The 14,316-nt window shown below is 46.9% G+C and overlaps 1 protein-coding gene across 2 annotated transcripts in view; it reads right to left on the bottom strand.

Annotated features, from left to right (window-relative positions):
- Positions 1–3,013: 3,013 nt before the first annotated feature.
- WEE2 (WEE2 oocyte meiosis inhibiting kinase) overlaps positions 3,014–14,316 on the bottom strand; it is a 25,184-nt gene continuing 13,881 nt past the window's right edge. Inside the window, exons 5-16 of one of the 2 annotated variants that reach the window (XM_063395590.1) lie at positions 13,784–13,905; positions 12,391–12,537; positions 11,524–11,625; positions 11,135–11,220; positions 10,056–10,226; positions 9,828–9,970; positions 7,435–7,471; positions 6,506–6,566; positions 5,490–5,630; positions 4,765–4,855; positions 4,184–4,272; positions 3,014–3,179 (exon numbers count right to left, since the gene is read on the bottom strand). In XM_063395590.1, the coding sequence (XP_063251660.1) occupies positions 3,133–3,179; positions 4,184–4,272; positions 4,765–4,855; positions 5,490–5,630; positions 6,506–6,566; positions 7,435–7,471; positions 9,828–9,970; positions 10,056–10,226; positions 11,135–11,220; positions 11,524–11,625; positions 12,391–12,537; positions 13,784–13,905 (1,237 nt within the window). In that variant the 3' untranslated portion in view covers positions 3,014–3,132. Of the gene's footprint in view, positions 3,180–4,183; positions 4,273–4,764; positions 4,856–5,489; positions 5,631–6,505; positions 6,567–7,434; positions 7,472–7,758; positions 8,906–9,827; positions 9,971–10,055; positions 10,227–11,134; positions 11,221–11,523; positions 11,626–12,390; positions 12,538–13,783; positions 13,906–14,316 lie in introns of those variants that run through there. The other variant, XM_063395589.1, reaches the window with a different exon arrangement.

Here is a 14,316-nt window from a genome sequence, read left to right as displayed (position 1 = left end):
TCTCAGGAGAAACCCTGTGAAAGTTATTTCTTTGTGTGTTGTGCAAAGACTTTGCTTGCACTACCCAGTATCTAGCAATGCACTAACAAAGCAAATTTCTTGTGTAAATGAGATCTAAATCACATTGCTGTGCTGAGAAGCTCACCACTGCCAAGATAAACAGACACCAAGTCTTAGTTTGTACATCCAGACACGCTCAACTGCTCAGCAAAATGGCCTCCACCACAGAAATTTCAGAGTTAAAAATAGGAGGTGAGCTTGAGAATAGAGAAGTTTTCTTCCCACAATCCTGGCATTTTATTCCTTTTCTGACATATGAAAAAAGGGAGATAGCCAGCCCCGAAGACAGCCTGTTACTAAACCCACATCATGGGGACACTGACAGAAATACAGGCTCTCTACCAAAATCTTCTTTGGTGTTGTAGCCAGGGGCTTCTCTAAGCTCTGATTCAGCTTTCCTGCCTTTGCAATTCCAGCCCCTCTGCAGGGGCTTTCACCAGCTCCCCACAAGCACTGGGTTTGAACTGAAGTATGACCTGTGTTTGGGAACACAGACACAGTGCCCCAAATCCCACAGAGGATAATGAGAGGGCTCTTTTGGTGAAGTGGGACTTGAATTCTTTGGCTGAAGCATCTTCTCCTTTCTCATGCCTCATAATTCCTGTGGACAGAGCAATTTTTGCAGATGAGAATTAAAGTTGAAAGTGTCTTTTGCTGTGTGACAGAGGCACAATGCCGTGGTGCCTTCCTCCCAACAGCCACAAAAACAAGCAGAGAAGAGTGTTTCCTACACCTTACTGCAGGCTGACAGAAATAACTGAGTGCAACGGAGCTGCCTTGCAGACCAGAATAGCTCTGCCTCAGAGCTGTTCAGAAACGCTCCAAATACTTGGTGAACGTGCTGACATTCTAAAAAGAAGTCATCTGTACTTATCTGTTCCAATTATCACCATAAATACATAAAATAAATTCCTTAAGGTCAAACACTTCTAAATATCCTGATTAATGCAAGGAACCAGGGTTTGCCTCATCAGGTTTACACAAGATGCTAACACAGACAAGAAAAAGCAGAATGCCATTTTTCAGAGGACACTGTGGGAAAACACTTATTGCCTAGTTATAAACAAGGAATCACTGTATTTCACTCAGGTGATACCATTCCCATTCTATTTCCTCGCACAACAAGTACCTACCCATTAAAAAACCAACCAGATGCTACAGGAATGCTGATTTCACACAGGATTTTCTCATAACTGAAATGAATTAGTTACAGATTAACTTTGCCCCAGAGCAGACATAAGAGATGAACACAAAACAAGCCTTTGCCACTGGTTATTTTTGCTGTAACTAAGGCAATGCAGAACCATTTGGGAAGGCCTGCCCTACTGCCAAGCTGTGCTGAACATTCAGCACTCTTTCCAGTGTGTGTTGCCTTTGTAGCAGGTCAATCTTTAAAAGTGTACCAGCTACTTTAAATAGAACTGGAAGGGCAAGAAAACTCAAAGTTCTTGAGCAAATGTTTTTCCTTGCTGGCACCTAATCCTAATATCTTGTGTTAGCTCTCTCTGCTGTCGCCAACTTGAGCCAGGGGCAGAGATTAGCAGGAGCCATTCAGCAGTTGCAGAGTTCCGGCAGTTCTGGCCACTCCACTGTGGTGGTGAAGGGAATCCTTGCTGTCACATCTGAGTCTGGAGGTGAAAGGCCATTCTCAGGCTCCAAAACAGGCACTGCCATGAGCTCCACCACCACAGCAGAGTACAAGGTGACCACTGAAGGAAGAGAAGCTCAGCACATTTGCTCAAGGCCTCCTAGCAGAAAGCTCAAGACAAACCCCAACTTTTGACAAAGAGAAAAAAAACTGTGTGGACCAAGCACAAACTGTACTTGGATCACTCCTGTGCAAGAGCACCATCTCAATTCTCACAGCAGTACAACAAGCTCAGATTCAACAAGTAGTTCAAGGAATTAAAGTCAGGAGTTCATATTTGAAAAGAATCTCCTGTGGGTAACAGGACACTGAGGTAGCTAAGGCTTTGTGATACATCTAACACCCCAGTATGCCAGTGACAGGGACTTGGATTGTCAGAGCTGTAACATCAACCAGAAACAGATGCTGAATCAACAGAATTGAAGTTTTTGTTAGTACAATGCTCACTGGGCATAAAAAAACCCCAAAATTCTGTAGGGGAAAGAGCTCAAAGACTATTAATGTGTTCTGCACTGGGCTCAGAGAGATGAGATACAAAATCCCACCAGCTCTGAAGGCAGGAAATTATCATCTCAAATACTTTTCTTTCTCTGTTCACATCATGTTGTATTACAGTGGGAATTTCTCTTCTTTGTGTAGTAGAATCAAACCCCTTTTAGTTGAGCAACTTCTGACCAATAATACAGTAACTCTCACTCTGACAACAAAACCAAGTGAAACAAGTGCCTCTCCCACACTCCAAATCCCAGACCCGGAACGTTTTCCATGCAACTCCCCAGGGCACAGCCAAGGCCCTTGCTCCTCCAGCTCCTCCTGATGGCAAACCATGGGCACAGCACCCCAGGGGGACTGGCTGGGAATGCTGATGCCATCCCACGCCAAACACCACAACAAACAAGGGAAAGACAATGCCCAGGATCAGCAGAGGGGCAGGTGCACAAGAGGCCTGCTGTGGTCTGTGACAATTCTCCATCTGAGCACCAATGGTTCTGCTTTAAACTTACTGTCCTAACGGGCTTAGTGAAGGGAAAACAGGGAATGACACCTACAGAGCAGAGGAGGAATGTCAACAGTGAGAGGGGATCAGGCTGGCAGGTCCCACAGGACAGCAGAGAGATTAAGGCAGCCAAAGGCAGAACGTTTGAAAATGGCTGAAGATGCAAAGAGTGACCCCCATTTATACATTCATCAGCTCAAGCACTGATACAGCTACCTGGGGTACCTTTTCTTTTAAGAAGGAAAAAAAAAGGATTCCAAAAGATCACAACAGAGAAATGGGAAAACAAAACACACAGAAGTACCCTCTAGGTAACAAACATTTTATTTATTTCTTAAAGAAACTAAAGCAATATACGTGATTACAGAATTATGAAGCACTGAAAAACCGAAGGAATGAAATGGCCTAGATCCAAGCACTAAGGACATCACTCTTTGTCTCTTGTTGAGCTATCGCTCAGGAAAATCACATTATCTGAAAAGAAATTCAAAAAATTAATCTTGAGCATTATTTTGCCTTGGTACAAGCCTCCACACCATGAAGCCCAGGTCTTTGTGTTAAAATAAGTTGCTAAGATGTAGATTTTGGAACAGAATAATGGTTCATAAAACAGTGTCCAATACAGGGTTCTTTCTCTACATCCCCTGAAAGCAGACAGTTCAAGGTGATCATATGTACTCAGAAACAAGTGTGCTAAAGCTGATGAAAAGCTGCTGAACAGTCAAAGACACCAGAAACATTTTAAAATAACAGTTTAATTCTTAGACTACAATCTCTATCAGCCTATTTCCTTTTACTTTTGTCATGTTCAGTCTGCACTACCACATCAACAGCCTACAGGACTATGGGAAGCACCTGCTTCATCAAGCCTAAGGAACTCCTGAAGCAACTCAAGCCTGGGTCTTTTGAACAAGAAATCATTAGAATACTAATTAAAAAAGAAAATTGCTTCTCCCTTCCAGTGATTTATAGCACTGCTAGCTTTTAAAGAGGCTGCAGACACATCCAGGAATATGACTGTTCTTCTTCCTTTTTTATTCCTTCCTTTTCCTCTGTCCTAGTTTTAGACATACTTGTGTAACATGTTTGCTCTACTACCCAGTTAATTTACCCCTCACTCAAAAGCAACACACTAGCAGCTCTATCCACACAAGATATGGGATGCTCAGGCTATTTTAAAGGCTCAAGGAAAGTGTTGAGATTCCTAGCTTTCTTTGCTGTGTCAATCCAAGGCACAAGTCTACTCATCCATTCTGTGGGGTAAGCAAATGACACCAACAGTTTGCAACTGGCATGCTCCCATTTTCTGTGTGCTCAGAAGGAGTGCCAGAGGAAATCCTCTGGTACACCCTATCCATTCTCTCAAAATCCCTGAGTGTGGATACTGAGGAGGAAGATAGACAAACTCCCTTTCAGAGGTCTTCCACCCCCTTTCTATTTTAAAAGAGCAAGAGGCAGCTTGGTGCTTTGCTCCTTACCTGCTATAATTGTTGTGGCCTGTCGCCTCACATTGTTCTTATCTGTATATTCACCATAATCTATCTTCCCTTCAACAAATATTCGAGAGCTGAAAAAAAACCAAGAATTTGATTTTGGTCAGAGAACTGTGCTGCTGTTTTCCATTCTGTAATCCTAGAATGGTTTGGGTTAAAATGGGATCCTAAGACCACATGTGCCAACCCCCAGCCATGGGCAGGAATACCATCCCCTGCATCAGGCTGCTCAAAGCCCCATTCAGCTGACTTAGAACACTTCCAGGGATGGGCCATCCACAGCTTCTCTGGGCAGCCTGTCAGGGCCTCACCACCTTGGCAGTAAGGCTTATATCCATACATCCAACCTGAATTTCCCCTCTTTCACCGGGAGCCTGTGACTCCTTGTCTTGGCTGAATTCAGAATCTGATTCCAAGGACACAGGCTTTTATATCAGTTGTTTGTAACAGCTCTGCTAACTTGTTTTATGGCACCTGTATCTCACTACAGTTCCTGGTCACCGTAATTATTACAGTAATCCACTATTAAGGCATTAAATCCTCACCCACATTTGTTGTTCACTTACCCCTTCCTCACATACTGATAGGTGACATCCCTGAGGCCCGGCCTGAAGACAGAGATCCTGTGCCACGTTGTCTTCTGACTGATATCACCACCTAAGGCACACAGAGGTAACAGAGCTGGATGCCAAATCCTCTTTGTGACACAAGGCTCAGAAATTAGTTTCAACACATTGGTATTCTCAAATTATGAGAAGTGATTTGAAAACAGGAGGATACCAGCATTCCGTCTCCCACTTCACTCGAGAACTAAATGTCCCATTTGTCTGTGTCCAAACAAATTCTTGTCCAGCACAGTTCAAACCAAGTCATCACTTTTTCTGTAAGACAGTGCTCATGCTATTTATTTCTTTCCCCCTCAGACACTTCACACTGCATAGAATTTAGAGAATGAGACATCTGTAGATGCAAACTGAGGACAGAATCAATGAGAAAATTATCTTTTCTTTATTTTTCTCATCCTGAAATACAAGTGAGAGTATAGAACCTGCTATGCCTCTGACAAACCCCACCAGTGACAAACTGCCCACTCTACACTCTCCTCTCCTCCTGAGGAAGGGCAACAGCAGATCTCTCCTCAGTTTGTGCTGCTGGGGATCAGTAAGAGACACACAAACACACCACCATCTCTGCTGACCTAAAGGAGCTTTCCTGCACCCCAGAGATTTGCAGGTGTGGTGCTGCTGGCCCCGCAGCCGTGACCTGGGACACGTTGCTCGTGCAGACTCACCTCCCTGGCTCGCTTCACTATCTCCTGTCCGCCACATCTCATTGGTTGCAAGGGAAAATATGGTAACAGGATTTTTTCCTTCCACTTGCCTCATGATAGGGTCCTGTCCAACCCGACCCAGCAGCTGAACACGATTCATGGCTGAAACAAGAGAGACCAAACACACACAGGTGAATTATGGTGCATCTAAGCATGGCAAGCCGTCAGTCAGCAGCTTTTCTCACGGGCCAGGATCACAACTTTCTGTACCTCCTAAGCACTTTTTAAGCTCTTGTGACACTGGGCTTTTTTGGGCTGCAGCAGATTGTGCCTGTACCATCATTATCATTGTGAAATACTGGATTTTTTAAAAAGCCAAAGGTTTTTTATTCTTTCTGTTCCATCTCTTTCCCAGACACATCCATGTGTCACTTGAGACTAATCTGCATTTACTTATCTTGACTTTTATTTTATTCATAATGATAAAACACAATGTGCAGCAGTACCTGTGAAACAAAGTTGCATTACTACACTCCATCCTCTGAATGAGAGAGTCAGTTCTTACAGGGGTACCAGGCCTAGGCAGACACAGCCTATCCCTTCTCCATGTTCAAGGACAACTGGAAGAGGTCAGGGAAGTATCCCTTGTGTACAACGAGGGTGTGAATAGTGAAGGGGAGCAAATCCTGCTGAGGCAGCAGTACACACAAGGGTGCCCCAGGGGTCTCAGAAACAAGCACACAGGACAGCTGAAGGCAGGTGTTAGAAACCACTGCCACAGATAAAGTACAACTACCTGCCCTACAGAGGTGCAAGTCCTTGGCAGGGCTTTTTTCTTTTCCCCCTGAAGTGCTGCTTCACCTGACAGAGACCAGACAGGGAGCCACTCACGAGTCTGTGTGCTTGAAACACATTCTCAGCTGCTACACTGAGGAGCTACCACTCCCCCCTGCTTCTCTCCCACCCTATTTCAGACATTCTTCAACTGAGATAAACACAGTGAGTAGCAACTAAATTGCATGTCAGGAGTTACTTACATCTTTCAAGTACCAATGAGGTAACCGTATCAGAGTCATGTCTTACAAACTGGCGTAGCACCTGAAGGAACAGAAACGTGAGTGTCCAAGACACAGCCTGTAAATAGCATTGTTTACACTTTGTTTTCTGAACACTTGCAGAGGTTCTGCAAGTGTGTTCTCTTCCAGGTAACTGATGGGGGAACTGAGGAAAGAAATCTGTTCAGCCAAATGAAGCTAGTAAGATTAAAGAATATCTGGTTAAACCAAAGTTAGAGTTGCCCAGAAAGAAGTGTGGCCCAAAGCTATACCTCCCTCCAGCAATTATTTCTGGGACGTGCAGCAACTATTGGTTTTCTGTAATACATAAATAGGAGAAGAGGAGGTTTGTAGGAGAGTGGGGATTTAGCTGTTAGAGCTTTAGTCTTTGGAAACAAACAGGTCTGATAGTTCTGCTCCACTTCAGAGATTAACCAGGTGTGCCCAAAAAGTACATCCATGCACTGGAACGAGCAGTGGATGCACTGACATCCTTGTTCCCAAGGCAAATCTGAGACACAAAACTCTTAGTACTGCAAGTGGAAAACAGTAAAGGAACTGCCATTTTTCCAGCACACAGCCCATCCTAGAAGAAAGGAGGAGGGGGGAAAAAAGCCCAGGAACACTTCTGCTAGAGGTCCACGTGCAGGAATTGTGAAAAGGGCTCATTTCCCGTAACACGCAGTTCCAGGCCCGTGAGACAGATCACGCTCCTTCTTCCCCAAGGGCAGCACCAGCGCCGAGGCCCGGAGCAGCGGGCACGGCCGGGCGAGGCTCCGGGGGATCTGACCCCCCTGGCCTTGCCGGCACGGCCGAGCGCTGTTCCGCGGCCGGAGAGCCCTGCCAGCCCTGCCGCCACCGCCCCGAGGGCGCCCGGGCCCGCGCTCCGCCGCGGCCCCGCACGGCCCTACCTGCCACGCCGGTCGCCGCCACATGCTGCCGCCGAGCCTGCGGAGGGAAAAGCAGGGCTGAGGCAGCGCCCAGGGAGCCCCGGCCCGGCCCCGCCGCCCGACCCCGCGCCCGCCGCCGCGCTGCGCCCGCGGCCGCCGGAAGAGGAAAGGGCGGGCGGGCGGTTCCGGGAGGAAACGCGCCCCGGCCGCCGAGGGGAAACACCAACAGAACTGCACCACTCCATCGCCGGTTAAAAATGATAAAACCTTTATTCGCACCAAACGTAGGATCGAACAGTTAAAAGCCAGCACGTGCAACATCATAAAACAAACCAGTAAAACCTGGAAATAACCGAGTTACCAAGGTCTCCCTCATCACAGGGCAGCGCTCTGTCCAACACAAGCAAGCGACGAGGACTTCCAAAGTTACATTTAGTGGGGAGAGGGGGACGGGTTTATGACATCTCACATACGAAATATATACCACCATTAACATAGGCAACTCCAAAAAGGTAAAACCCCTTTCTGATTGCCCTCCTCTGCTGAAAGGCTGCAGTTCGCAGGCAGGCACCTGCACCACATGCGATACACGGAGGGGAAATGGGTACAAAGAGACCCAGCGACCAACGCACTGCAGTTATCCCCTCACATGGACAAGGAGCCCTCCCCGACAGACAGAAAACAAGTCGAGTATCTGGGACTAACTAGTCTGTTAGAGCACAGAGCTGCAAAAGTTTTGTTGCTGTTTTTCCTCATCTCCCTCTCCTTAACTGGAAGTACTTCCTATTAGTGTGTCCCCCCGCAGTGAAACACCACGGCAGCTGCATCCCGAGCCCCCAGGACTGCCGTGTAACCTGCCTGGTTCCTGGTGTGTAGCTAGAACTGGCTGCCACAGTCTCTGCCTACTGTTTCCTAGAAGGGGCCAGCTGTAGATGCTGCCTCCTTGGAGAGCCATTATCATCTCTCTAAAGGTATAGTAAGCCCAAGTGTTGAGACCACAAAATCCCCAATAACAGGGCCCAACTCAAGAAAGAGGGAAGTGAGTAGAGAAAACATCATTCTTTCATCACGGCAGAGTTACACTGAGTCTGTAGTAAGGCCAGTTACAGAAGAAATTAGACAGGTAAAAGACAGAACAAACTTAAATCACATGATCCAACACTTGTAAGCCAGTCATTCTTTTCTCAGCCAACATATCATAACTAACAGGGGAACAAAAAAAAAAGTCACCCAAACAACAAAAAGTAAGTGACAGGGAGACAATATGGGGCATTGGTCTGTGCAGACCCTCTGCTTTCACAGGGCCATTCAGCCATCTTTGGACAACACAGAAATTCAGTAACCCAGAGTAAAGCTAAAGGAGCGACAGCTCTTCCCTCCCACCAGACGCTTGCTCTTCTGCTTAGAAGAGGTTTCAGACTCTTGTAACTTGGCACTTCCTAAGGCTTGGTCCTTCATGAGGGTCTGGGCAAGGCGAGCTGCTTTAAGTTCCCTGCAGGGGGGAGATGGAAGGAAGAAGAAAGGAAGAAAACCATGTCATGCGTAAATCCCCATCAGCTACGGAAGCAAACTATGAACAATCTTGCACAAGAGGGTTACTGTAATACCGCAGCACTGTGGAAGGGGGCAGCTTCTCATCCCAGAGAGTAACATGAAGATTACTGTAGCTGTCTCTAGAGTTTCTGCTTGGAAAGGTATGAGCTCTGAAGATTTACAAGAAGAAAACTATGTATCGCGTCAGCAACACACGGGCACCAGAATGAGAAACACCTAGCTCAGTTTTTCTCCCACTGTTTCAGATATCTGATGATCATGGTTTAACTTAGATCAATGTCATTTTATGCAGCACAGATACCTAAACAAAGGCATATGCTTCTTTCCCATTTCCTTTCTTCCCTCGTACTTCCTGTTCTTCCAGAGCATTCACTTTTCTGTCTACACAGAAAACCTACTCCTCAGCTGATTACTGCACGTAGAGGGGTTGTGGGGCAGTTCTTGGATCCCAGCATCTCAAAACACTACTGCCAACAGCAAGGGGGAGAGGATAACTGCCACAACCTGATACTTCTCTTCCTTCTGTGCTTCACCCACTATCTCGGTGCATTATCAATTCCTCATCTGCCCACTGGCTGCAGGTTGTATCAGCATTTTCACCACCAGTGGTTGCAAGAAGCACACATGTTCGCCATTGTAACTCAGCCAGCAGCTCCTCCAAGCAAGAGCTGAAGCACAGCTGCTGCCTGGGCACTGCAAGTCCCTGTTTTACATCCCCATCATGCCCCCAGCTCCAGGCACAGCAGCTGACCAGGGATATCCACATGTGCATCCTCCCAGCGCTACCACCCTCCATCAAAGCTGCTGACCAGCATTGTTGTGCCCATGCCTTCTCCCCTTCACGCTCAAGCCAGCCCTACCTTTCCAGCATGGCAGTCTTGCATTTCTCCACATTTAGCTGCTCCTGGAGCTGCACAGCTTTTCCACATGAAGGACGGAGGACAGGGTGTTTGGTGAGGGCTGTGGCAGAAGGTCTTTGCACTGGATCAGGGTGGATCATGAGCTAGAAGGCAAAGGAGTTCAGAGCTTAACACTCCTGTCACGTGCCAGCTGCAAAAGCCACCATCCTGTCAAGACTGCTTCCTCACCTTAAGGAGCTCAAGAAGGCGGTGGGAGAGCTTCTGGGGCATGGCTGGGACATTGCCTTTGCGGATGTGGTGCCACAGGGCCCCATTGTGAGGCAGCGGGGCTGCCCCGGCTGCCAGAGCCACCGTGAGCGCCAGGGCAAAGATGTCTGCCTTGGGCAGGTAGCAGTATTGCTGCAGAGAAAAGGGAAGGGGCTTAGAAAGAACATCTTGTTGCAATAAGCAAAGGGGAGTTGGGCTATGAGCTCAAACAGAAACAGCCAAGCAAGTGTGTGTATGTGGCACAGCCTTCACCACCCCAGTGAGCTGTTTTCTACTCTTCAGGAGAAAAAAAAATCATTGGCAGCAGGCAGTAACACTAACCAAGAGCATACTGGCTTTCAGCCAGCCATAAGCACCCCTGCAGGCCATGTTGGGATCACTGCAGTAACTCCAGAGGATGGCCTAACACACGTGTACCTCTAGCCTTCACCACAAGGCACTAAGCTTCCCATGCCCAACCCAAACTGAAGACTGCATCTGATACATAGGCCTAACAGTTCCTAAATCCATTGGTAGCACAGATACCATCACCTAAATACCTGAGCTGAATAACACATCCAACCTGGTTGTTCAGCACTGATTCTCTTTCCATTTGTTGGCCAGAGTGACAAAACTGCAGTCAGTCTAAGAGGTGTCTTGTGCCTCCCACTACTTGTTCAGTGTTTGTTTTACAAGGATCCATCTGGGTAAATATATTCCTCAATAATCACATCCAGTAGTTTAATTTCAGCCAGATATGCAAATCAAATGTCTTCAAACTGATAAAGGTTTTGTCTCACTGATCCCTCAAGGGAAATAGTAGCAATAATTCAATGATAGCTACTTAAGAAATATTTACATATGAAGTATTTACATGATAAGACCCACACCACTACTGTTCATGATAAAGTGCTAATTTCACAGGATTCACAGCCAGACCAGACAGAAGAAAGAGGAGATAAGGGGAGGAACAAGTTAAATTAATGACTACTCTACAGTTGATCTCTTCCCACTTGTTCTCCAACCCTTTTCTCCCCACTGCCCTGCTGTAGCAGTTGTACCTCTTGCAAAATCTCATTGGCCAAAAACCGTCTGTCTCCTTCCTCCACCTGAGGGTTTGTTATTGATGTCACATGTCCAAGGTCACCTGAGACAAAGAACAAGCAACTGAAATGTAATGAAGCAAACTGAAGTCGTTCTCCAATAAAAGCCTGCATTTTATAGGCACCAACAAAGAAATACTGAGTAGGAGAGTAAGCCTGCACCTAACTAGGGAAACTGCACTTGGAAACAAACACATGAATTTTCTGTGACTTTTCTTCTTAGAGGAATTAATTCTGGTGAGTAATTGGGGCATTCATGACTATCCTATCAGTTTTGTGTGCAAGTCTCTTCAGCCACAGGACACAGCCCTAATCTTAGACCAGCTGTAAAGTGGGCTAAAACCTACCAATCTTATACACCACACCAGAAGAGAATTCATCTTCACTGTCACTCTCCTCCTGCCCAGCAGGGCCTGAAACTGCCAGCTTGTGACAGATGAAGATATTACCTGCAAGACAGAGAAGCTTAGCAATAAGGTGATATCATAGTCAGGCTGCAGCAGCCTGACAACTTTATAAAATCCCACCTGTCAAAGTAGTTAAGCTTTGCAGCCACAGAAACTATGCACGTCTCCTACCTAGCAGTCAGCTTTTTGCCCAGCTCACATTCAATCACACAGCTGGCATTAAACAGTTGTATCTTGTGCATAAAATATCTCAGTGAAATCAGCTTTCCCCTCCCTCTGCCCTCTAAGCTAGAAGCATAAATTCAGCAGGAAAAGGGAGCTCCCCTCTAAGAATATTAACTATGTAACAGGGGAGAGCATTGCCCTGGAGGTGACCATCCTGAGCTGCAGAGAGGAAACCTTGTTACTGTTTTTGTAGGAACTTAATCCCTCAAGGCAGGTGCACACACAAAGGCCAAGTGTTGCACAAGACAGCAGCAAATAAGGAAGTGCCCATCTTCCCTGGCAGCCCTACTTGCTCCACCAGTATGCAGCTGATTCCCACCAGCCAGGATTACAAAGGTCATGAGACAGGAGAAAAATGCTGCCAGCTATCAGAGAAGGCTGAATTTTAGAGGAGCAGTAGTGGCGCAAATCAAAATAAAAATTTTTAAAAAGCCAAAACAAGGCACCATACACAAGACAAGGGCAAGGTCCTCTTCTCTTTGAAGCACTCAAATCAGTCCATTCAGAAGGATTTATCACAGGTCCTACCCCTGAGGGATCACTGGGAAAACCCTCCACAAAGGAGGAGGGTGCTATACTTACTAGGTTTGATATCCAGGTGCACAAGGCCAGAGTTGTGGATGTATTTTAGTCCCATGGAGACTTGCAGCAATATTTCCTTCAGCTCTCCTTCTGGGAAATACTGCCCAAGCTTTGCATTTTCTAGCAGCACATCTTGGAGGCTCCCACCTAGGGGAAAACAGTTAGTCTGAGACCCAACAGAGGTTTCATAGAGCAGCATGCTTGAAATAGCTGAGCTGCCCAGAACACTTGGAGACTGGCTAGTGACAAACCCCAGCCACACCAGCTCTGTGTGCTCCAGTGAGCAAACCTGGACATCACCATTTGGCTTCAGCCATTCCACTGCCCTGGAATGCCCAGCCTCCTGCTGGACAAGGATGAACAACTGCAGTTCTACCTCCAGCCTACATCCTGCCAGGAGGGCTGACCTGTTAATGGTGCTAGTGCTGCTGCAAGTGAACAACAAAAAGGGCTTCTGCTGTGCTTAGATGCAGAAAAAAGGTACAGGAAAGGTGGAACAAGGAATTTAAGTTCCCACTAGCAGATTTTTGACTGAAAAGCATTAACACTCAACACGGTTTCACAGGTCTCCATTGAGACACACTGGATATTCCAGACCTAGAAGATGTCATTGCCTCTGTCTCCATCAGCTTACTTTTCACCACCTCTCTAAGTCTCAGATGTTCAGCCACCAGAACACAAGCAATACATCAATCTTGCAGCAATGAGCACTACATTTCATGGTTGCCTCCACCAGATTTGAAAGCAATACTCTGAACAGCTGTCACCACTCTTCATTGAGCTCCAAGACTATAGGTGCAGTCAAAAGATGAACATTACATATTTGCCTTCAGCAATTCAGGTAGCTAAAAGTATCTTTTCCAATTCTCTCAAGCAGTGGCATTGCCAAGGGCAAACTCAAGTAGGAGTGTATCACCCTGCCTGCAGCACTCCAATTATCCTTTGCCTCATCATTTGCTCCATTCCACCCCAGCTGTCAACCTCTTTCTTCTAGTCAGGATGCAAGGTGCCTTCACCTCAACCAGTCACTACCCACCTCCATCAAGAGGAGGTTCTTGCCCAAGTTACATGGCCTTTGAGTCACTCAGGTGTTACCTGGACAGTCCTGGCACAGCTCTAAGCATCAGAATGGGGAATGCTTTTCCAGGCCAGCCAAAAGAGAGAAACAGTTTTCAAATCCCAGAAATACAAAGGTTCTAAACTCACTGCTTCTAAAACATTAGCACCACCCAGAGCTTCATCTAAATATTATGTGCCCTTACTGGATTCTCCACGGGATGCAGCCCCAGGGCAGTTTGCTTTCTCGTAAGCCAAAACATCCCACATTTAAGTACAAGAGAGGGCAACTTTGCCCGTGCAGAGAGCTCAGCCTTGAACGCTGCCCAGCTCTTACCGTTGCAGTGTTCATTCTGGATAATCATGTGATTGTCCTCTGCCCAGGCCGAGTAGTAGCGCACGACGTGGGGGTGGTGCCCCAGGACAGCGTGGGCATAAACCTCGCGCAGTGCCAGCTGCCTAGGGGAGCACACACACAAAAAGCAGAGGTGACAGGCTGCCAGGGGCTGCTGGGCACCAGGGGAGGAACCCTGGTTTGCAGCCTGGAAGTCCTGAACCCCTCTGTTCCCCCTTTCTCTTGGATTTTGACAGACAGGCTGGCTCTCACAGCTGCTGAAGCGAAACCTGCCCTTGCTCAAATGCCCTGAGCAGCTGTTAAGAAAATAATTGCTAAGCCAGTCTTTTGTTAAAGAGGCAAAGGCAGCAGCAGCTTCAAAGACTTGGCTTTAGCATACAGGACGCTACAAGCTGGTCAGTACAGATAAGAGTAGCTCTGGCCATTCAGCAAGGCAGGGACAGCTGTATGTCTGTCAAAGTTCTTGACGGTTATTGTAAAGAAACTGTCAGCATGGACCCAAGGTGTGCAGGCAT

Source organism: Prinia subflava, chromosome 4 (genome assembly GCF_021018805.1).
Source record: "Prinia subflava isolate CZ2003 ecotype Zambia chromosome 4, Cam_Psub_1.2, whole genome shotgun sequence".
Lineage (NCBI taxonomy): Eukaryota > Metazoa > Chordata > Aves > Passeriformes > Cisticolidae > Prinia > Prinia subflava.
Note: the sequence above shows the minus strand (reverse complement) of the source record. Positions and strands in the feature narration are given on the sequence as shown.